The 24,628-nt window shown below is 37.5% G+C and overlaps 1 protein-coding gene across 5 annotated transcripts; it reads left to right on the top strand.

Annotated features, from left to right (window-relative positions):
* The first annotated feature begins 890 nt into the window (after positions 1-890).
* hipk1a (homeodomain interacting protein kinase 1a) lies at positions 891-24,363 on the top strand. Of its 5 annotated transcripts, none has more exons than XM_084098067.1 (17): positions 891-1,163; positions 2,458-3,194; positions 7,476-7,849; positions 8,729-8,852; positions 9,519-9,638; positions 9,740-9,826; positions 10,068-10,249; positions 10,364-10,514; positions 12,632-12,836; positions 12,981-13,099; positions 14,872-15,018; positions 17,121-17,275; positions 18,700-18,831; positions 18,983-19,141; positions 20,173-20,339; positions 20,658-20,767; positions 21,583-24,363. In XM_084098067.1, the coding sequence occupies exons 2-17, from the start codon at positions 2,460-2,462 to the stop codon at positions 21,970-21,972; spliced, it is 3,357 nt and encodes a 1,118-aa protein (XP_083954193.1). In that variant the 5' UTR covers positions 891-1,163; positions 2,458-2,459; the 3' UTR covers positions 21,973-24,363. The 5 variants fall into 5 exon arrangements, with proteins under 5 accessions (XP_083954193.1, XP_083954194.1, XP_083954192.1 ...); XM_084098068.1 differs by having other exon boundaries at positions 17,118-17,275; positions 20,179-20,339; XM_084098066.1 differs by having other exon boundaries at positions 17,118-17,275.
* The last annotated feature ends 265 nt before the right edge of the window (positions 24,364-24,628 follow it).

Raw genomic sequence — 24,628 nt, 5'->3', positions numbered from 1 at the left:
ATGCCAGTGATCTATTCTCAGTTATGTAATTGTTGATATCACTTATCACAGTGCAGCAGATATAGCAAAGTTCTTCAAAAAAATGTATTTGAATATATATATATATACACATACAGTATACATACATACATACATATACATACAGTACCGGTCAAGATTTTGGAAACATTACTATTTTTAATGTTTTTGAAAGAAGTCTCTTATTCTCATCCAGCTTGTATTTATTTGATCAAAAAAACTGGAAAAAAAAACTAATATTGTGATATATTATTACAATTTAAAATAATAATGTTTTCTATTTTAATAAAAAATTTAATATAATTATTCCTGTGATCAAAGCTGAATTTTCAGCATCATTACTCCAGTCTTCAGTGTCACATGAGCCTTCAGAAATGTTGATTTGATACTCAGTTATTATCAATGTTGGAAAGTTGTGCTGCTGAATATGTTTTGGAACCTGTGATACTTTTTTCAGGATTCATTGATGAATAAAATGTTTAAAAGAACAGCATTTAAATAGAAATCTTTTTAATTAATCTAAATCTTTACTATTACTCTTTATCAATTTAACACATTCTTGCTGAATAAAAGTATTAATTTTCAAAAAAAAAGAAAGAAAAATACTGACCCCAAACTTTTGAACGGTATTGTATATTGTTATATATAAAATACTCTACCTTATATACGTTTATATATATATATTTAAAACATTACACAAGGGGGTTAGCATCAAAATATTACATAGTTTAAGGGCTTGTTGTTGTTGTTACGGGTGAGTTACAAAGATTAAAGGAAGAAGAACTGTGCCGCAGCTCAGCGACTCTAAACAAGTCTGGCCCACTGATTTACACATCACGTGATTCGCGTCCGGCCAATCAGCGCTCGAGCTCACATCCCGGAAATGGTGCCCATTTGATGTCCTACATTCCTCTCCAGGTCTCAATCATATTTCTGTTCGCTGTCCTTGCGGAATATTAATGTGTAACGATGGTGTTGACGGTGCGTCGGACTGTGTCTAATGTTATTAGACACCTGGAAGCTCGTTGGTTCTAATAAAGCGATGTTTTTACGGAGGAACAAATTAATAATAAAAGAAAAAACAATGAGGCCTAATGGGAAAGATGAAGAACAAGTGTCAAGCTGAGCAATTCAACACACAACAGGTGAGCTGCCAAGATTCACGGAGACAGTAAATGTGAGGTTTTATAAATGCATACAGCACGTCAGGTTGTATTTACGCAGCCAGCGAAATCTTTGACACCGTCGCGGTATTTGTTGGCTGGGAACTGTAAGGTTAAGACATGTTTGACTGTCACATTGAAAGTTAAATAGTTTGTTTGCTACATTTGTCGCTGCCACACCTCTTTTTTTATTTTATCAAACAGTAGCAACCATTGCCATGACAACCCCTCCCTGGCTACAGCCGTTTCTATAGCAACCACCCTGGATCACCTAGCTAGAGCGGTTGCTATGGCAACGGACGTTTGATTTGTATTTGTATTTTTATTTAATTGCGTAATTATAAATCAGTACAAAAGAAATAATACAGAACAGTGAACATGAACGTGGGGATACAGAGAAAAGGAAAATAATTAAAACATTTTTTACAATTTATATAAAACTTGTTCTATAATACAGGACGTTTTCAAAGCTTTTTTATTGGAGGGGATTTTTTGAAGTGATGACAATAATAACTGTAAATCATAAGCAAATACTTTGCAGTTAGGTTTCAATGTTTGATTTGTACTTGTTTTATCTGGATAGTCAGACATACCTTAAAATTGCAGTCATACAGGCAATGACTTGAATGCATCTCTTAAAGTGAAAAATCTAGGTGGGATGAATCATGTAACTGAAAATTGTGAAATTCTTGGAAAAAAAATTAAACGTGTTGACAAATGACATTTGGCATAATATTATTTGTTATTTCTTAAGTGAAGAACTTATGTTTTAAAATAATCATATATTAAAAACTTGAAACTTATATTAAAATTTGTTAAATTAAAATTATTTTTTTCATAAATTTCTTAAAATGTATAATATTTTATATATTTAAAAAAAATCTAAAAATATAAGTGCATTTAAATTATTTTATGAAATTAAAACGTTAAAGTTATTTTAAAAAAACAAACAAAAAAAACATTAAAATTGCTGCCATACAGACAATTGATTATTTTTATTTTTTTTAACATTTTGATATTTTGTGAAGAAATAAAGTGAAAAATATCTAGGAGTTATAAATGTCACTGAAAAAAATATCTCATTAAAAAAAAGTTTAATATTATCAGTTGTTTTGCAGGGAATCATGCATAAGCCTTATTGTCGTTTTACTCGCATCAAATTAAGTAACCCTAAGAAAACATCTTTATATTTGTTTCTCAAACAATTATAATATCATATAAAAACTTTTTGAAATTATTTTATATTTATTTATTTATTTTCTCTTAACATTTTTAGGCATGTCCTCACAAATGCAAGCGTTTTCCTCTCCCTCCGTGTCCTCCAGTGGCCTGTCCCGCTCCAAAAAACTGAAGGTGGAAAACCATGTATGGAACGTGAGCAGCCAATCGGGTGAGAGCAGCTACTACCAGCACAGTCCGACCCAGACCAATGGCTCTTCCCCCTCCACATCTGGATTCAACCCCAATTACAACTCCTCCAACCTGGTGTTTCCTCCTCCTGGAGGCTCGCGGGAACAGACAGTGGTGCGTGCCGCGGACAGCACCGGCAGCGTTCCGGAGCCTTCGTCCTCCTCCTCATCATCGTCCACGTCCAGTCGGCGTGGAAAAGAGGAGGGCTCCACCTCTCTGACAGGCGAGGGCTATCAGAAACAGGGCAGTCGGAAGCGGAAGAGCGAGGAGGTGGACAGCAGCGACAGCGTGCAGATTTTGGAGGAGCTCTCGGCTCCTGTGCTCCCCAACCGTGTGGCCGGGGGTGGAGGCAACGCCACGGCTCAGTCCATCGCTCATTCCACGTCCACCACCAAGAGCAGCAACTCCCACAGTGAGGGCGACTACCAGCTGGTGCAACACGAGATCCTCTGCTCCGTCTCCAACAGCTACGAGGTTCTGGAGTTCCTCGGCCGGGGGACATTTGGACAGGTCGCAAAATGCTGGAAGCGTGGAACGAATGAGATCGTGGCCATTAAGATTCTCAAGAATCATCCGTCATATGCCCGCCAGGGTCAAATAGAGGTGAGCGGCTAACCGGAATCAAAACTTTTCCCAAATTATTGTACATTAGTGAGTAAAATGAAGTTCCTTTGTTCCTCAGAGTAAAAGTGAAAAGTCTCAACAAGAAATAAATAACCTGTCGCAATTGAGAGAGATATAAAGTTGCAATATAAAGTGGAGAAATAGTTCTAACCGTGAGATATACAGTCGGAATATTAAGAAATAGTTGCAATTGTGAGATATACAGTCGCAATAACGAGAAATAGTAAAAATTGTGAGATATACAGTTGCAATATCAAGAAATGGTCAAAATTGTGAGATATACAGTTGCAGTAACGAGAAATAGTAAAAATTGTGAGATATACAGTTGCAATATCAAGAAATGGTCAAAATTGTGAGATATACAGTTGCAGTAATGTAGTCAAAATTGTGAGATATACAGTTGCAGTAATGAGAAATAGTAAAAATTGTGAGATATACAGTCGGAATATTAAGAAATGGTCAAAATTGTGAGATATACAGTCGCAGTAACATAGTCAAAATTGTGAGATATACAGTCGCAGTAACATAGTCAAAATTGTGAGATATACAGTCGCAATAACGAGAAATAGTAAAAATTGTGAGATATACAGTCGCAATAACGAGAAATAGTAAAAATTGTGAGATATACAGTCGCAATATCAAGAAATGGTCAAAATTGTGAGATATACAGTCGCAGTAACATAGTCAAAATTGTGAGATATACAGTCGCAGTAACATAGTCAAAATTGTGAGATATACAGTCGCAATAACGAGAAATAGTAAAAATTGTGAGATATACAGTCGCAATAACGAGAAATAGTAAAAATTGTGAGATATACAGTCGCAATATCAAGAAATGGTCAAAATTGTGAGATATACAGTCGCAATAACAGTCAAAATTGTGAGATATACAGTCGCAATAACGAGAAATAGTAAAAATTGTGAGATATACAGTTGCAATATCAAGAAATGGTCAAAATTGTGAGATATACAGTCGCAGTGACGGGAAATAGTAAAAATTGTGAGATATACAGTCGCAGTAACGAGAAATAGTAAAAATTGTGAGATATACAGTCGCAATATCAAGAAATGGTCAAAATTGTGAGATATACAGTCGCAATATCAAGAAATGGTCAAAATTGTGAGATATACACAGTCGCAATATCAAGAAATCGTCAAAATTGTGAGATATACAGTCGCAATATCAAGAAATGGTCAAAATTGTGAGATATACAGTCGCAATATCAAGAAATGGTCAAAGCTATAAATGGCGCAGTAACAAGAAATAGTAGCAGTTGTGAGATATACAATCATTTTTACACGAAAAACATACAATTGTGACATATAAAGGCGCAGTTGCGAGAAATAGTAGCAGTTGTGAGATACCAAGTCGCAATTGTGAGATATATTACCATACTTTACCAAATGAAAAGTTGCACATTCAAGAAATAATTTTTACTCTGAGGTGGAAACAGACTTCCATAACAAAAACCTGTCATATATCTCTTATAATTAATATTGGACTGATACAATAACAAATGTCTACTCCATCTATTTCTAAGTGAGCAATTAACCCATTTAATCCCACCGGTCACAATAGTGACCGTAAAAAAATGTTTCATTTCTAAGGCTATAAAAATGTTACTGAATGATCTATCAATGCATTTCCAGCAGATATTGAAATAATAAAGGGTCTCAATGAAATATGTGCAGTGTCGCATGTTTACTGTAAATTGTCACATGACCAGAGCTGTTTATTTCCTGTTTGCGCCAAGAGAAAAGGATGGCAGCAAGAAAGCTCCCAAAGAAAAGGGTGGTAAAGTATGTTAACATAAAGATAGGACATAGATTTTTGGTACATATCATGTTTAAGGTGTCTAGTATTGATATATGCATTTGCAATTACTCAACTTTGTTTAATGTGGTCATAGCACTCACAAACATGTCAACGGCAACAATAGTGACCGGTGGGATAACCCATTGTATCTACATACTAATACACATAGGCTAACTGTTCTACCTTACTTTCTACCTAATTTTACACACACACACACACACACACACACACACACGGTCACGTGCATCTATGGAGCGAATTATGTGCCATAATTTAACAAACAAATCCAGCATTTTGCAAACAAACTCAATCTACTTTGCAAAGGAAAACTCCACTCGCAAACAAACTCGATCCGCTTTGCAAAGGAAAACTCGACTCGCAAACAAACAGAAAGCAATGTGCAAGCACAAAGGTCATTCATTTATGGAGAACGAAAGAAATAGATTTGTTCAGTGTAGACATAATCACTAATTTAGTAATTTCGCATGAGTCCGATGCAGAAAAAAATGACAAAAAGCAACAAGATGGCAGAGCTTTCAGCTTATAGATTCCCCGATCCTAGAGAGAATGAAGTGCTACTAAGTGCTAATGTGGATTTCTGTCTAGATAGGCAATAAACATTTTGTAAGAGAAAACCTCAAAAAGGTTAATTATAGATCAAATAAGACAGAAACACACCCGTTCACCGGTCATTTTCCTCAGCTGTAGGCAAAGGCAAGTTTCAAATCAGTGCTTCTCCTGGGAGACTAGCGCTAAATTAGCCTCTAGTTTAGCGCCATCTACTGTTTTAGAAGAGGAAGTTGCTCAACTGCATTTGTGAGAAAATCTGCCTGGACGCATTTGTGAGAAAATATGCCTGGATACATTTGTGAGAAAATCGAGCCGAGAGATCTCATAAAAAGCGAAGCGTCACACAATCATAACAGACAGATATGCATTTGTATGCACTAGATTTGGTATTTGTTCAAAGGTTACATGCAATTTGAAGGATGGTTTGTATATATTTGTGAAGTATTATCTTGGCTCATTTATTTATATTTGTAAAACACAATACATATTTGTAACTCCACTGCATTTTCACTCAAACTGACCTTTGTGCTTGCACATTGCTTTCTGTTTGTTTGCGAGTCGAGTTTTCCTTTGCAAAGCGGATCGAGTTTGTTTGCGAGTGGAGTTTTCCTTTGCGAAGTAGATTGAGTTTGTTTGCAAAATGCTGGATTTGTTTGTTATAATTATGGCACATAATTCGCTCCATACTGATCTCCACACACACACACACACACACACACACAGACAGACACAGACACACACACACACACACACACACACAGACACACACACACACACACACACACACACACACACACACACACACACACACACATACACAGAAACACACACACCCACCCACACACACACACACACACACACACACGGTCACGTCTTCTCTGATGTCTGATCTCCACACACACACAGACACACACAGAGAAACACACACAGAAACACACACACACACAAACACACATACACAAACACACACAGACACACACTCAGACATGGTCACGTCTCCTCTGATGTCTGATCTCCCCACACACACACACTCACACACACACAGACACAAAAAAACACAAAAAAAAAACCACACACACACACACGCACAAAAACACACACAAACACACTGCATAGGTCAAATAGACCTATATTAAATCAATACAATGGTTGATACAACACAGTATCCCACCAGTCACAATTGTGACCGATCATAAAACACACTTTTTCACACACTTTTCCATGAAAATTTAAAAAAATTATGACTGATTGTTTCAAAGGGATACTAATGACACATGATTTGGATATTTTTGTGTCTGGGAAAAATTTGGGATTAAATGGGTTAATCATCAATCATGTGCTTGATGTTCATTTGTTTAAAGGGGTCATCGGATGCCCATTTTCCACAAGTTGGTATGATTCTTTAGGGTGTTCATGTAAATTTTGAAACATACTTTGGTTAAAATTCCTCAATGGTTGTGTAAAACAGCACCCTTTTTACTTCCTCAAAAACAGCTCTGTTCACAGCGACCCGTTTCGGTGCATATCTCGTGCATGTCGACACAAGACACGTAAAATGCTGCCTTGGCAGACAGTATACAAATGTCTGAGGGCGTAAATATGCTAATACGGGACAGTCCATCAGCGGTCGTGGGCGGAGCATGAGCAATATGACATCATATTGCTCAGAAAATCCAAACGGCTTGATTATTGAGTGTTTAGGCTTTTTGAGGATAAAAAAAAAGGACTGAATGGATTTGTTTCATTGTATGGTGGTTGTGTCTACACTCTGCAAAGACACATTTATATGCAAACGCCATATAAAAGTGCATTTTGCATCGGATGACCTCTTTAAATCTAAAGTTTAATTTGAACTCAATCCTGTCTTTTTAAAGGTGAGCATCCTCAGCCGTCTTAGCACAGAGAATGCAGACGAGTTCAACTTTGTGCGCTCTTACGAGTGCTTCCAGCACAAGAACCACACGTGTCTGGTGTTTGAGATGCTGGAGCAGAACCTCTACGACTTCCTCAAGCACAGCAAGTTCAGCCCGCTGCTCCTCAAGTGCATCCGGCCGGTCCTGCAGCAGGTTGCCACGGCTCTGATGAAGCTGAAGAGTTTGGGTCTCATCCACGCTGATCTGAAGCCTGAGAACATCATGCTTGTCGACCCCATCAGACAGCCCTACAGAGTCAAAGTCATCGACTTCGGTTCAGCCAGTCACGTCTCGAAGGCCGTGTGCTCAACCTACCTGCAGTCTAGATACTACCGGTAAGGGAGACTTGATGTCAAAAGGAACTGACAGTTGAAGTACATTTACATTTGTGCATTTAGAAGATGCCGTCTAAAGCAACTCCAAGTCCAGGTTGTGTGCACTACATGTTAATTATGACCAATAAAACATAATTATTTTAATGTTACAGACAATAATTCATACAATGGCTAATGTTATAAATACTGTTATCTGGGTTTTTTTTTATTTGTTTTTTTTATTCATAAACCAAAATCTATTTGGCAGAAACTCTTTTTCGGGTTTTATACAGTTTTACAAGCTTCAAAAGCCAGCCATTATAAATAAATTGTATTATATTTAATAAATTTAATTCACATTATAAATTTTAAGCTATCATAATTTATTATGCATAACTAGCTGTTAATTTCTCATATTGATGACTTCCAATATTGACCTCTAGACCTCTATTGTTCGCAATAATTTATAATGGTCAGCTGATGTGAATGTTTCCTGATGGCATTAATTCTGATATATGATATATAATAGAATTTATAGATAACATAACTAAAATTCATATAATATATTCACTTGAAATTCACTAAAATATTCACTTAAAATATTTGGAGGAAAAATAAAAGTGTTTTATCTCTTTGTGGAAATTACACAAATTCGGAGGATAATGGAAGATAATCATAAAATGGCTAAATAGCAATATTCTGTCAATATCAAAGATCTGTATTATAATCTGTCTATCTCTTACTATCCTCCATCCCTAAAGAATCTGTTACATTTACTACATCATATGTGTCGATTTACCTGTCATTCTCCCAATCTTCCCCCCAATCTGCCAATGAAATTAAACTAATTTATTCATTAGTTTATTATAATTTATTATTAATTTGTCTGTTGCGCTGCAGAGCTCCTGAGATCATTCTGGGCCTTCCATTCTGTGAGGCCATTGACATGTGGTCACTGGGTTGTGTCATTGCTGAACTGTTTCTGGGCTGGCCTTTGTATCCGGGAGCTTCAGAATATGATCAGGTCAGTAATAAGGTTTTGTTGCTTCGATTTAATCAGTTCTGTGCAAAATCAATTCGCTTTGTGCAAAATTGAATTGAGAAAGCTATCAGTAGATTTAGGAAGTGATATAAGGGGACTTCTACTGAAGGGTCAAGCCAATGCCAGTAATCTCACAACGGTCAATACTGGCAGATATATTAGGCTACGTTCAGACTTGAGCATTAAGGCTGTGTGAGTGTAGCCTCAGTTTATTACTAGTAAATAATCATATATAGACAAAGTTCTGTCTTGAAACTCTAGATGGCGCAGGCTGATATCTCTATAGGACACAGCTGATTGGTTCCTTCTGTATCAGTAGCCAATGAGATCGTTGCTCAACCTTCAAATACTGGTCAGCATTTGCTGTAGCAGATCAATGCGCTTTCAGAAACCCTCCTCCTTCCCCAGCTCCACCTGTATAGATCTGCTATAGATAATGTATGCTATTTTGTACAGCATTTGTATTGTCACATCCATTACCATGCCAAACACTTTTGTTGTCATGGCAGAAATAACAATTATGGACTAGTTATCTCTCTCTCTCTCATACACTACTTAGCTACAACAAACTGTTTACAGTATGTCCATCTGTGAGGAATGGGTGTATAATCTACATGTAATATAAATGCCTGGTTGTTTTTTCTACAGATTCGGTACATTTCCCAGACTCAAGGTTTGCCAGCTGAGTATCTCCTGAGCGCCGGCACTAAAACCAGCCGTTTCTTCCACAGGGGCCCAGACTCCAGCTATCCTCTCTGGAGACTCAAGGCATGTCCCCCTTAAAGCACTGCTGTGTATTTTATTTTCTAAGACATCAGCGGTCAATAGATGATTAAACGCTTTCCTGACAAATGTGTTTCTGTTTTTAGACTCCCGCAGAGCACGAGGCAGAGTTTGGGATAAAGTCCAAAGAGGCTCGGAAATACATTTTTAACTGCCTTGATGACATGATGCAGGTAGTGCTGTGTCTACAGTAATGTGTGGAATAATCAGATACAAATGTGTACACTCAGGTCGGAGCCGATAGCCTCGTGGACGACACTCTGACATTGTAGTAATATTTCACAATATTGCTGTATTTGCTATATTTTAGATCAGATAAATGCATCCTTGGTGAGACTTCTTTCACAACTCGGTTTTCCAACCATAAAAGAGTTTGTAAATACTTCCTTATGACACATGGTGCCTTCACTCCAGGTCAACATGACTAACCTGGAAGGCACGGACATTTTAGCGGAGAAGGCTGATCGGAGGGAGTTCATTGACCTGCTAAAGAAAATGCTAACACTAGACGCAGACAAGAGGATCACGCCGACGAAGACCCTCAACCACCCGTTTGTGACTATGGCTCACCTACTTCACTTCCCACACAGCTCTCAGTAAGCCCTGCTGATGAGCTGATTATCTACATATAATGTATATAGAATAGCCACATATCTGTCTGTACTCCTCTGAGGACACTAACCTCAGGGCCGCCCTCTCTTGTTGTGCAGTGTGAAGTCCTGCTTCCAAAACATGGAGATCTGCAAGCGCAGGTGTACAGCATTCGACAATAACAAGAACCTGTTCGCCAGCCACAACACCCCCAGCGCGGCCGCCAACCTCACGGTCACCTTCAGCAGTCAACTCAATCAGCACAGTCAGGTGTGTGCTACTGCACAGATGCATTATATCAAATTTAATTTGTTTGCAATGCATTTGGATTCAGTATGTTGAATAATATAAGAATATAATTATGCAACTGAGTATAACTGGTAATGCATGTGTGCGTTAAAGCCATAGTTCACCTAAAAATCCTATATGCCGTTTTATTCTGTGAAAGACAATGATTTTTGAGGGAGCTCTTTTACATACAACGTCAGTTCATATTGGCCATGTCTGTTAAATCTTCAAAAATGACAAAAAACTTCCACAAAATCGCTTCGAATGACTCACGCAAGTATTCTGAAATTATATGACTGCTGATCATTTGTGAACCACTGCAACCGAATCAGTGAGTTGAGAATCTTAGAACCGACTGAAGCGAATATTGAATTGAACAAAAGCGTCCTTCACAAATCAGACTGATCTGGATCTCAAGTTCAACTCATTGACTCAGTTATTCAGTTCTCGAATTAGCAGGTCAAAGGAGGGCAAGATTACTGGTGAATTTGAATAAAACTTTGCTCTGTTCCTCACACAAAGTTATCGTATTACTTCAGAAGACTTGAGATATAGCAGTGTGATTTTAGTATTATTTATATACTATTACAGTATTTATTAATATTTTGAATGAGCTTTTATTTGTAATATTTTCAGTTTTCATTTTAGTTTTCTGTTCTGTGCTCTAGTAATTTTTTTTAATATATCTTAGTTTTCTTTCTTTCTTTTTTATTTTAGTTTTAGTATTTTTTGTATTTCAATTTATTTATTTCAGTTAGTTGCCAAGGCACATTTCTCATTTTTATTTAAGTTTTTTAAGTTCAGGTTATTCATGTAATAATTTTATATTTTATATATATGTATGTATGTATATATATGTGTATATATATATATATATACACACACACACACATAGGCTATATATATTACTGAAAATGATTTTTAATAGTTTAAGTGTTAGTTAAAGGGTTAGTTCACCCAAAAATGAAAATTCTGTCATTAATTACTCACCCTCATGTTGTTCCAACCCCGTAAGACTTTCGTTCATCTTCGGAAGACAAATTAAGATATTTTTGATGAAATCTGAGAGCTGGCTCACTCCTTCAAAGGCTGCTAGGTAATTGCATCTGCCGGCCCAGAAAAGTTAGTAAAGACATTGTTAAAATAGTCCAAGTGACTACAGTGGCTCAACCTTATGTTTATCAAGCGACGAGAATACTTTTTGTGCGCAAAAAAAAAAAAACCCGACTTAATTCAACTATTCATTTTCTTCCGTGTGGGCCTCTTGAGTGAGTTCACGAGAGCGACACGACACATGCGCGAGCACTGAGAAGATGACACAGATGGGTCTCGATGTAGTGTTCAAAATGGTTCTAAAGTGTGCATTTCCTTGATGTCCGAATCGTGAGAAACCAACGAGAAAACGTAAAAGTGCCTTGCCAATGCCGTAAAATGAATGGCTTACCATTCGCACTTTCCCATCAAATGATCATGAGCGTCATCTTCTCAGTTCTCACGCATGTGTTGTGTAGTGGCGCTCTCGTGAACTCACATCAGAGGCCCACACAGAAGAAAATCAATAGTTGAATAAAGTCGTGTTTTTTGCGCACAAAAAGTATTCTCGTCGCTTGATAAACTTAAGGCTGAGGCACTGTTTTTTCTAACTTTTCTGGACCGGCAGAATGAAATTGCCTAGAAGCTTATGAAGGAGTGAGCCAGCTCTCAGATTTCATCAGAAATATCTTAATTTGTGTTCCAAAGATGAACAAAAGTCTTACGGGGTTGGAACAACATGAGGGTGAGTAATTATTGACAGATTTTTGGGTGAACTAACCCTTTAACAATGACAACACTGGAATATAGTGCACAGGTCATATGAACTACCTTACATGTGGTTGATTTGGTCATTTTTGGAGTTTTGGAGTCAGTCGTGGTCACTATGAATCGTCTGCGTAAAGAGGTTTGGATCATCATGAGTGTGAGTAAACAATGTCGCAACTGTCATTTTATGTGAACTATAGCTTTAAAGCGTAGTATGCATGCTATATTAAAGTCTTCAGTGCTATTTCTGTGCTTAGTCAGTGGTGTTAAGAATCTCCCTCTCTTTCCGTAACTGCCAGATGGCCTCCACGGGGGGTCAGTCCCTGTCTCTTAGCAGCAACGTTCCTTTACTCAACTACCAGCCTGGTCTGTACCAGCAGGCCACTATAAATATACCAGGCTTGGCTCAGCAGAGTGTGCCGTTGCAGGCTCGCCCTACTCAGCTGTGTGCCCAGACAGAGCCCTTCCAGCAAACCCTCATTGTGTGCCCTCCTACCATCCAGGGTGAGCCTGTACCCTACCCCGTTTACCCAATCCTGCTACAGCTTTGTCCAAACCCACTTCTCCCTACATCCTACCCTCCTTTCCTTTAGACTCATGCTGCTTCCAAATGCATTTAAACTGAATCACTCATGTTTAATTCACCAGGGCTGCAGACCTCCAATAAACACACTGGATATCCAGTGAGAATGGACAACTCAGTACCCATAGTGCCCCAGAACCAATCCACCCAGCCCCTACACATTCAGCCCAGCATGCTCACACAGGTAAGCATCGTGCTTGTGTGTCCATGAGCGAACAGTGTGTTATCTGGAGGTGTTTCTCCTCTTTCACGGTTTCATATGATCCTTGTTTCTCTGTTCTTGTAATTCCCTCACTTTTAGCACATAGGCATTTATGATTGAGTGTTTGGTTTTTCTTAAATCACTTTATTCTTCTTTAATTTGCAATAAGAATAATAGTGAAGACTAAAAACAAAAAGGACAGTGATTTTTCATGAACTGTAAACAACACAGTCTTTCCAGAAAAATAAGATGTATCTGCCATCATCAGCCGGCATTTGCATAAAATATGATTAAACCAGGATCATTTCATATGCACACTGCATTTTCTATAATTACTGATTATAATGACTTATACTGTCTTTTTACGTGTTGCGTCGAACTACGGAGAGGAGAACACTTTGTAAACATAAAACCATGTCTGCATTTGTGATCGTAGAAACGACAAGCAAGCGCTACTCTATACTGCTCAAAACTCGCGTTTGAATAGTTAGTAGCAAATTTTTCAAATATGAAAACATACTTACAAGCGCCAGAATGTACTTGCAAAGATGGAATTGCCCCACTGTTTTCTAATTGTGTCCTCTTTTGGAAGGCCAAACAAAGTAGTTTGGCTTTCGCAACGGAAAACACAGCGTCTCCAAGACATGGCGGCGCCGGCGGCAAGAATAACACAGCTAGAATAAGAGTAATAAGAGAGTATATGAGAGGCGTGTTTGAATGAAGTGTTTTAAGAAGGCGTGGCTGAGCCTTAACTTTTACAAAGAATATCTCTATGGGTTTTACACTTTGAGCTTTGTAAATCTGCAAATCTTATACTTGCACTAACAGCTACATAACACACTAAAGAAAAAGGAAAACAAGAAATCGCATCATATGACCCCTTTAATGGTGAGACCTTTGTTTTATCTAATCAGGCTCTCAAAAATTATATGAAAATTTGAATTTAGATTTATCGGCCAGTGTAACGGTTATCGACTTTCAAATATAAAGAATTATCGGTATCGATATTTTCATATCGGTGCATCCCTGAAATGTTCTATTATCTGATCTGTTGTAGTTATAGTTTCTGTTCATTTGCAGATTTGCTGCTTAAGAAACGTTTCTTATTATCATCAATATTAAAATCAGTTGCTTAATAGTTTTGTGGAAACCATCATACTTTTTTTCAGGATTTTTTTATGAAAAATCAGGCCAAAATTATTTGTAGGAAATCTTTTGTAACATTATAAATGTCTTAACTGTCATTTTTGATCAATTTAATATGTACTTGCTCAATATAAGTATCAATTACTTGAACAAAATCCTACTGCAGGGTTCCTCAAATCCAGCCCTGGTGGGCCACGGTCCTGCTGAGTTTAGCTTCAGCTCTGATCAAACTCGCCTACCTGTAATTTTCTAGTAACTCTGAAGACCTTGATTGGCTTGCTCAGGTGTCTTTGATTAGCTGAACTCTAAAGGGCAGTGACTGGAGGGCTGGATTTGAGGAGCTCTGTCCTACTGACCCCAAACATTTGAACGGTAATGTATTTTCAGTGAGTTTGAAAGATCTCTGAATGGAAAGGGTGAGATTTCCATACAAACAGTCGGTAGGTTGTCGACTAGTGATTTGCTGCCTTTACTGTCAAAAGATACTGATCTGTTTTGTACTTGTTGTCAATATTTTCTTCATTTTGTGGGAAGTCTTTGGGCGAGTTACTTTCTCCGTCCGCTCAGCCGGCGTGTTGTAACCGTGCCACCCTTTCCTCCATCCTCAGTTCCTCCACACATCCCTCTATCCCTACCCCACCCAGAGCAGCAGCAGCAGCACCCCGCTGGCGCTGGCCTCCCTGCGCCTTCCAGTGGCGGGAATGACGCCGCTGGCCTTGGGCTCTCGGCGTCTGGAGCAGAGTGCCACCATGCTGGTAAACCTGCGCCCTGCCACGAGACACGCCTAGTTCCTCTTCTTTCTCACTAATTTTCTCTTACAATCTTTGCCTTGCTGCATGTTGCATTTTTAGGCCAAACTTCTGAATTGAATGAAATAAGATAGCGTACCAAACAATAATTGCAGGAAAACATGTTTTTTTGATTGAGATGTGTGCTCATGGGCTGCACACAAAAACAACTGTACTATGCGACCAAAAAGAACAGTAACCAGTTTAAATCAGCTGAATGAAATCTTCACTGAATGACTCACTGAATCAAAAGAGGTTCCTGAATCATCTAACTCACTCAATTGCAAGTTATCATTACTTTTCAGTGATGTCTAAATTTAATTCAGTATCAGTCCTGACTAGTTGCTCTTGTAGATGCATATCTGCAAGTAATTTTTTTAATAAATGCTATTTTAATATTAAATTTTTTTTTTTTAATAAATTGTGAACCTGGACCACAAAACCTGGGTCACATGGGTCAATTTTTTTCAATTGATTAAATAAGCTTTCCACTGATGTTTGTTAGGATAGGACAGTATTTGGCCGAGATACAACTATTTGAAAATCTGGAATCTGAGGGTGCAAAAAAATCAAAACATTATGAAAATCGCCTTATAAATGTATAAAAATAAATGTTTTATATATTTATGGTAGGAAATTTACAAAATATCTTCATGGAACATGATCTTTACTTAATAGCCTAATGATTTTTGGCATAAAAGAAAAATCGATAATTTTGACCCAAACAATGTATTGTTGTCTATTGCCACAAATATACCCGTGCGACTTGTGACTGGTTTTGTGATCCAGGGTCACAATTATATTTTAATTCAATAATAATAATAGTTTTATATTTAATGTTTTAAAAAAATATATTATTTTGAAATATCATTTATTAAAAATAAATCAACGTATACGGTATATAGAATCATTCACATGTGCATTTGCATAGATGCACAGACTTTGATTGTGACCTAAAGTGTCATAGGTAGCTAATGTAAATTCACTGCACATTGCTATTGCTCTGTGATGTTGTGAAGGCAGTTATGAAAGGAAAATATTAAAAGAATTGATGTGATTTGCTATTTGCCCTAATTTCTTAAGGAGTTTTTGGGGGTTTTGGGTGGAAAGTGGCTGTTTTAGTTCTCTTCTTTCTTCACCTATCAATCATGATTTAACAAGGCGGTTTTTCTTTTGGACTGGAGCTGCATCTCTTCTGGGCCCCAGGGCTCTATCCAGTGAAGCATGGCTGCTTGACTCTGTGCAATCCAAGTGATTTCTCTTTCCACAGACCCACTCCTGTGGCAACAAATGTCTCCCCATTGTCTCATTCTCCTTTTTCTTCCACTGCTAACCAGTCACTTCCTCTCTATGCAGATAAACGGACTGGCAACCGTAACTCGTCACTTGTTTTGCTTTGGTGATCACTTGAGTTAAATTCCCCGCTCAGTTGTCATAGTTTTCTTTTGTATCTTGCATTTATTCTTCTCTTTATAAAAGGCTGATCTGTTCAAATCATGATTTTTTGACTCCCGTGAAGGATTCACGATTATTCAAGCTACAGAATTGAAATTGACTTTATCACTGTGTTGTTTTGTGTTTTTAATGAAGTTCTCATTAGAGAAGATCCATTTTTCACGTATGACAGGAAGAGATCGAACAAAGACAAACTGAGCGACGCCATGGTGCTCATTATTCATCTGTCAATCAAAGTGCATCAATGTCTTAAGCCTTGTTTGCATATTCACTGCAAAAATTAGTGATATGAAAAGCAACTGTTGATGAATAGGAAATATGTAATGCATATTTATACTATACCCACCAATCACCATTCTATTACAAAAGCCTTGCTATTATTGATAAAAGTTCAACTCTGTTGTCAATTCAGTTTATTGAATCACAGTTTGCATTAAAGCTTTTGACGGCAGTGTTTTTGGGAGTGTGAACAGGCCTTGTTGCTCCAAATTAATAGAGTTACTAAAAAAGTTGTTTTTGGGTTTATGACACAGTGCTTTTGTTAATGTCTTTTGTGTGTGTGTGTGTGTGTGTGTGTGTGTGTGTGTGTGTGTGTGTGTGTGTGTGTTTAGCAGGGCTGGCCTGCAGGCACACAGCAGATCCTCATTCCCTCTTCATGGCAGCAGATGTCAGGCATGGCCATGCACAATCCCAGCCAGCCTGTGCTGTCCGATTCCCCCGTGGGCTCTCTGTTCTCAGACAACACCACCCAACAGAACAGTAGCTGGAGGTCAGAGCTGCCCCCACAGCAGTTTACACTCGCAGTTTTACATTTCAGGTTTTGTTGCAAGCCTGGATTCAATCAACCATCGAGTTTGATTTGCGTGAAAGACTTGCTATGGTGTTGCACTCGAGTCTGAAAGCATCTGGGGTTTGCTTTGCAGGTGTTTCTCACAAAGCCTGTCAAAACATGTCTGTCACATTTCCCCTGGGGTTATTATTTAGTGCGGTCAAATCGATTAATCGCAGCACTGTTATTATAACTAAAACTAAAACCTTAAAAAAAACATTTTCGTTACTTGAAATAAAATAAATGTTAGCTGAAATAGGTTTATGGGGTTTCAGCCAGCAACATTTCCCATTTTCTCATTTAGTTTTAACTTGATGTACTAAAAAAACTGAAATAATATTAATAAAAACTATATAGACATATTTAAAAAAACAAACATGTAAAAATAAAAAAAAACACAGCAAAGTTACTAAAACTTTCTGAAATTAACATGAAAACGGAAAATATAAACATAAAATCTCATTCTAAAAATGTTTTACAACTGTAATAGTATCTCAATGATACTAAAATAACACTGATTTCACCTCAAAATCAAAAGAAAATGATTAATAATAATATGATTTATTAAAAAAATTAAAAAATATGTATCAAAAATATATATAACAAGAAAAAAAAATGTATTATTTAATTGTTGTTGTTGTTAGTGTTATGAAGGTTTTTTTAATTTTATTTTTTACATTATTTGATTTACAGGTAAGCACCTTTCCCCAACTAATTCTCATTTTCATAATGCAAAAAAACTCATTCCCATTACTGTAAATATAAAAATGAAGATCTTTAATACAAGTTTTTATTTATTTATACATACATTATTATACTTATACATAATTTATACAATTTATACATTTAGATTATTTAAATAAAAAAATTGTAATACCATTAATGTTTATAACGTATTTAGTGCTTATCACGATTAATCTAATCTAACATAAAACTTTGTGTATATATACTGTATATATAACAAACTTTATGGTAAGAATTGAAAAATAAATTTGAGGTGAAATATGACCTCGGCATGTTCTTGGCATTTTTTGTTTGATTCACATGTACGTTATTGCCTGATTACAGTGACAGCGCTTCTGTTGGTGCTCAGGCTGGTGACAAAAAAAAGCATTTAGCAAAAGTACTAAGTGTGAAAACAGCTTAAAAGTAATGAACTGGAATATTACACCAATCTGTTACCTGTGTTTCCAAATGTATTTCTTGTTACGCAATAGAACTCATTGCAGAATGACAGTGTGATTTTTGATTTTAATGTAAAACAACATGCCTCTGGAGTGAAAACTGAATTCGATGAATTGCAAATAGCTAATAACCAATTATAACCATTGTCAAAACAGCATGCATTTAATACACTCTGCCAGGGGTCGACATGGAGGTCAGTGTGAGGGGCGTAACGTGAACGCTCAGCTGTCCCACGCAGGAGCAGCCAGCAGTCGTACACAGCAGAGCGGAGTGAAGAGGTCAAAGGGTCGACGTGCTGAGAGCAGAGCCAGGTAACGCTCTTGAGTCTCAATATGTGCAGCCATCTCTGAATAAAGTTAAATAGATGGGTTATTATTATATTATAAGAAGTTTATTATGCTAACATATTTAAAAAAATCTGTTGTTAATTTCAAGTCACTTTATTTCTTATTTACCTCGCAGACCCACGTCCTCCCAGCAGCCGGCCTCTTTGGGAGCGCACAACTGTGGTGATGCGTCCCAGCCCATCGTCATCTCCGACACCCCCAGCCCTGCTGTCAGCATCATCACCATCCACAGCGACACTGAGGACGATGACGACAGGAAGTTTCCTCCTGAAAGGTGGGATCACTTTTACATCCCAACTGAAATTCTGTATTGTAGTTTTATATACAGTATATTATGCTATGTTATATGTCTTGTGTATTTTTCTTTGTAGACTAGTAATACCTACAGTTCACACACCTTATTTCTAAATTTGCAAAGAAAGGTATGGTAATCTTAATGTAGAAAAAAATATACATTTCTGTATCAAAAATGTACAATAATTTATAACACAGATACAAAAATAAAAATCACTCATCCCATCAAAATCTCTTAATGCTGATTAAAACAATATTACTAAACACAAGTTAATAAAATTAAAAGCAATATCGGATCATCCTCCATAATGCGGTCGCTATTTGCATCTTATATACCATCATAAACTCTTGCGTTACCATTTGTATTGCATTCTAAAGAGCTTCGTTATCAGCCCCACAGCGGAAAATGAAACCATATCCGTACCGGCTGGACCGGATCGGCACGGAATGGAGCGGTTAAGAAACGCAAATGGTTTGGCTTTGTCCCGACCGTGGAAAAGCGGCTATACACTAGCATTCAAAGGTTTGGGGTCAGTAAGATTTTGGTCAGTAAAAAGAAAATGTATACGTTTATTCAGCAAGGACGCATTAAATTGATCAAAAGTGACAGTAAATGCATTTATAATGTTACAAAAGATTTGTATTTCAAATAAATGCTGTTCTTTCAAATTTAACATTCATCAAAAAATCCTGAAAAAAGGGTACGTCACCGTTTCCACAAAAATATTAAGCGGCACAATGTTTTCAACATTCACAATAATGAAAAATATTTCCGAAGCACCAAATCAGCATATTAGGATGATTTCTGAAGGATCATGTGACACTGAAGATTGTTCTTACATTAATAAATACAATGTTAAATATAAACAAATAGAAAATGTATTTGTATAAGTTATTTAAAATGGTAATAATAATTCACAATAACACCTTTTAATGAATAAATGCAGCCTTGGAGATCTTGAAAGACTTCTTTCAAAAACATAGAAAAATCGTTCTTCTCTTGTGTGGCAGCTGTAGTGTGAACCAGCGTACAAACGTCATCAGCTGTGTGACTGTCCATGACTCCCAGGACTCTGACTCCTCCACCAGCACCCCTCTCAGTCCCAAACGCCTTCCCAAGTCTCTAGCCATGGTCACACCCTCAGTGAAGACACAGCTGTGGGACGGAGCGTCAGGAGGTTCGTCAGAGTCGTTCAGACATCTGAATATTGGGTTTTGATTCATTAAAGGGGCCTACACTTGTGTAGCTTTTTCCCTTCCGTCCATTCATGATTGTAATTGCTTCTTATTGCAAAAACATTCATAATCTGTTTTAAATCTCCGTTTTTAGATTTAAACAGGCTTTTTTTATAAGTCAATGTGAAATGTGCATGTGATTAAGAACAAGTTAAATATTGAATAGACATGGATATGCCGGTCATATGATAATGTTGTCATGCTTGTGACATCATAGCTGTGCAGATTTGATCCTTAAATATTATTTTCTTTGCTTCCAGAGAACAACGCTAATAGTTCTGGAAAATTAAAGAAAGGAACGGCCTCACAGTCCAGCGACCGGCATCAGAGAGCGGCATCAAACAGATCTCAGCCTCTCAACCTGAGCCAGGTACATCTGTGCAGGAGCACTGCATGCTTATTGAAGACCACATGACATCAGAATGGACGTGTTGTGGCTGTTAGTCAATATCTGTTAGCTTTGGTTTACTTTATCCACTACCAGTCAAAGGTTTGGGGTCAGTAAGAAATCAGTACTTTTATTCAGGAAGGATGCATCAAATTGATGAAGTGACAGTAAAAGACATTTTGTAATGTTACAAAAGATTTACATTTTAAATAAACATTCTGTTCATTAAAGAATCCTGAAAAAAATTTATCATGGTTTCCACCAAAATATTAAGCAGCACAACAGTTTTCAATATTGATAATTGCTTTGATAATAAGAAATGTTTCTTGAGCATCAAATCAGCATATTAGAATGATTTCTGAAGGATCATGTGACACTGAAGACTGGAGTAATGATGCTGAAAATTCAGCTTTGTCATCACAGGAATAAATTACAAATTGTAATAGTTATAAATTGTAATATATTTCACAAAATTACTCTTTTTACTGAATTTCTGAAATGCAGCCTTCTTTCAAAAAACGTAAAAAATATCGTACTGACCCCAAATTTTTGAATGGTATTGTAAATGAGAGTATACTCCTAAAAGTTGACAAACCAAAATATAACAGATAAATGCATGTAATATATTTGCCCCAACTTCCTGTTTCAATAGGAAACACAACAACACAAGAAAGGCAATTGTGTGCCAACCCAAGGGTGATTGTGACAAACCAGGGTTTATTTTTAATATCTATCATTCGGTTGTTTTTTCCAACTCGGTCATCAAGTGATTTGTACGTTTTTAATTCATTCAACAGGCGCAGCAATCAATGATGTCATCCCACGATCGTGCAGGGGGCGGATCCCTGAGACGCCAACCCACCTACCCTCCTACAGGCCCCTCCCACTCCTACAGGCTTCATGAAGCGTCACTCTTCGGCTCCGCCTCCAGCCTGTACGCATACCCGGCGTCCGCGGCCCTGGCCTCCGTGTCGCAGGCGGTGGACCAGCTGCACAATTCAGCCGGTTCCTCCTGCTCCTCTTCCTCCGGCCGACACACACGCACGGCCGGGCCGTACTCGGCCTCTCTGAGCCTCCTGCAGAAGAACAGTGCCATGGGCGTCATGTGTCAGGCTTCAGCTCCGTACCAGCGGCCTGCAGCGTTTCCCCTCAGCCAGAGGAAACTCCACCAGTACCCGTACCTGTGAGGAGGACCATCTCGACGTGAGCTTTGATATGTGCTGGGGGGAAATGTCAGGATGGTGTCATGGATGTTCAAGTAGAAATGCCATTTTAAGATTATTTTATTCATTTTACTGTTTTTCTATACAGCATTTCAAAGGAGCACATCTTGCGTTTCAAAACTATGCCATAAACAGAAAACATTGGTCTTATTTCAGCCGTTTCTTAAAATATCACTCATTATGTCTGAAAAATGCAAGAAAGGCCCTGTTTACAACTGGATTTAAGATGTGTTTTGGTCGATCGGATCACAAGTAGACGAGGGAGACACATTCCTGTTTACACCTGGTGTTTTGATCAGTCTCTTTTGTCCACTTTCAACCACTTCTGTCCTGATTTCTTCGAGAGGAGGGTCTATGGGCAGGTAATGTGTGGCTCAGCAATTTACATATGAACGTGCCCGGAGACGACAGAAAAATATACGGAGAGCATCAACTTTCGTTTCTGCTCTGACAGCCACAAGACCAGCCGAATGCTGTGAGTGTCTGTTAGAAATCAGGAATGCTGAGAGAACATTGTGCTTGATACATTTTTCTTCTTCAAACCAAACTTGGGTCTTCAGCCGACAAAGTTTAAATCCCGTCTGACTAGCGCACTTCCCATAATGTTTAGCGTTAGCTCAGTAGGTGGAGAGTTGGCGTCTTTTGTGGCTGTTCGAACACATTCGACCAAATGAGTGTTTACTCAACAAAAGCAATCTGGTCGAATGTGTTTTTGACTACTTCTGGAAGTGGTCAAAAGTGGACAAGATCAAACCGGTTTACACCTGTATTTAGCGTCATCCACTTGTGATCGGATAGACAAACGCTTCTTAATACCAGGTGTAAACGGGGCCAAAATATCCTCAAAACTTTGAAACATGGCTGTGTTTGGAATAACATGCTAGTGTACTACTGATGTGTACAGTATGCAAAGGAAGTGACCTATTAGATTTTATCCAAAGCGACACATTTTAACATCTCTCTCTTGACTTATTTAATTGGACTGACAAAACAATAAGACATTTTTATACAAAAATTGCATTAAAAAAGCAACAAAAAAAGTTATTATTCTTATTGATAAGATTAATATAAGAATTTTATGTTATGAAAATATCACATTTCACATTCTTAATACCATGAAAATTCTGTTTTGCAGAAAATTATTATTATTATTTTTACGCAGTAAGTTGTCTCCATGTATTCCATATAAAACTGTTCAGTCTGAAAAATGTTAATGATGTTTAAAAATAAGCAACATTTTTCAAAATAATGTAAATTTAGTTTAACCTGTCAATCAGAGAATTATGTTTCTGAACTGTTTAAGCTGTCTTTGGGGCGCGTGTCAGCAGAAGCGATCTCTCCTCTAGAAAGATATTTATACGGTTTTATTGACGTCTGCCCAATTATAATGTGTTGAGATGATACATGATAGTGATGTCACTCTGACAATACTAAAGCATTCTGTTGGCAGACCCAAATTTTATATTTGGGATGTTTTCGTTTGCAACATATTTTTAAGTTGCAGCAAGACACAGGATGTCATCGCTGCTGTTTATTGGTGATGGGAACCTGAATGTGAGCCTGAACCTGAACGGGCCAAAATACCTGGAGAAAGTGATACACAGAAATTTTATATATCTGAAATATATTCCTAGTTGAGTTTATGATTGCCATTAAACAGCTCTAGATCACTCATGTCTTGAAATTACCCTATTTTTTCTGCTGTCATATAATGTTTTTAATAAGTGAGATTTATTGCCATATCGAGTTTGTGACATGACCGCAGAGAGCTTTTAGTTACACACTACATAATCAAGTTAGTATGTAACCGTTATTGTGCTTAATTTATTTATTGAATATGTGTGGATTATATCTTTATATCTGTTTATATTTAACCTAATTATGATGCTCTTTCTTTTAAATCCTTGTAATTCTCTTCAACTTTGCATAATATTTTTGTTGATTTGAAAGTATCCTCTTATTCTACTAGCACTTATTTGATTTGTATTTTAAGTGTTTTATCCATAACCTAAGACTGAATTTGTCAGTGTGAATTGTGACGACAGTTACTTGTTATTTGTTCTGTAATGTCTAAAAGATGACGTTTGGATGGAGTGTTGTCGCGTGGGAACTCGCCCTTGGTGCACAGTGAAATAAGAGCGAGACCTCTCACAGATAACACTATTTAGATAGCGCTCAGAGCGATGGGTAACATGTTAGCTGTTCATCTCAGTTGATCTTAGAGCACTTGATGTGTTGTACTGAGCTCGTCTCGTGAATGTTGCAGGGGTTCTTGGCTTTGGTGCAATGATGGCTGTTTGTACCGTTTAATCACCATGTGAAGTAGATGAAATCACAATAAACTCTGATCCAGAATACAGTGTGGGCCTGATGAATCTGAGGTACAGTAGCCAGTGTATGAGAGTGATGAATGAACCGCTCGAGCTTCTTACTACACTCTTAGCTGTGGGTTTATTTTTATAATCTCTCTAAGGGGAATTTATTCTGGTGGTGATCCATTGTCACTGCCATTTTTAGAGGCAGTTTGGCTTTCTGTCCCTCTGGCACTTTAGGAAATTATGCTTTTGCAGACAGGTTGGGACTTGGTGTGAATAAAATAGTGTGTATACACATATATATA

The sequence above is a fragment of the Abramis brama genome, assembly GCF_963993115.1.
Source record: "Abramis brama genome assembly, chromosome: 22".
Taxonomy (NCBI): Eukaryota; Metazoa; Chordata; class Actinopteri; order Cypriniformes; family Leuciscidae; genus Abramis; species Abramis brama.
The sequence above is the reverse complement of the archived record's forward strand: the minus strand, read 5'-3'. Positions and strand labels throughout refer to the sequence as shown.

Coding starts and splice junctions, on each gene's coding strand:
- hipk1a (XM_084098066.1), top strand. CDS start 2,460: ATGTCCTCACAAATGCAAGCGTTTTCCTCTCCCTCCGTGTCCTCCAGT. Junction 9,639..9,739: donor ATCCTCTCTGGAGACTCAAG/GCATGTCCCCCT, acceptor TTCTGTTTTTAG/ACTCCCGCAGAGCACGAGGC. Junction 17,276..18,699: donor CAACAGAACAGTAGCTGGAG/GTCAGAGCTGCC, acceptor ACACTCTGCCAG/GGGTCGACATGGAGGTCAGT.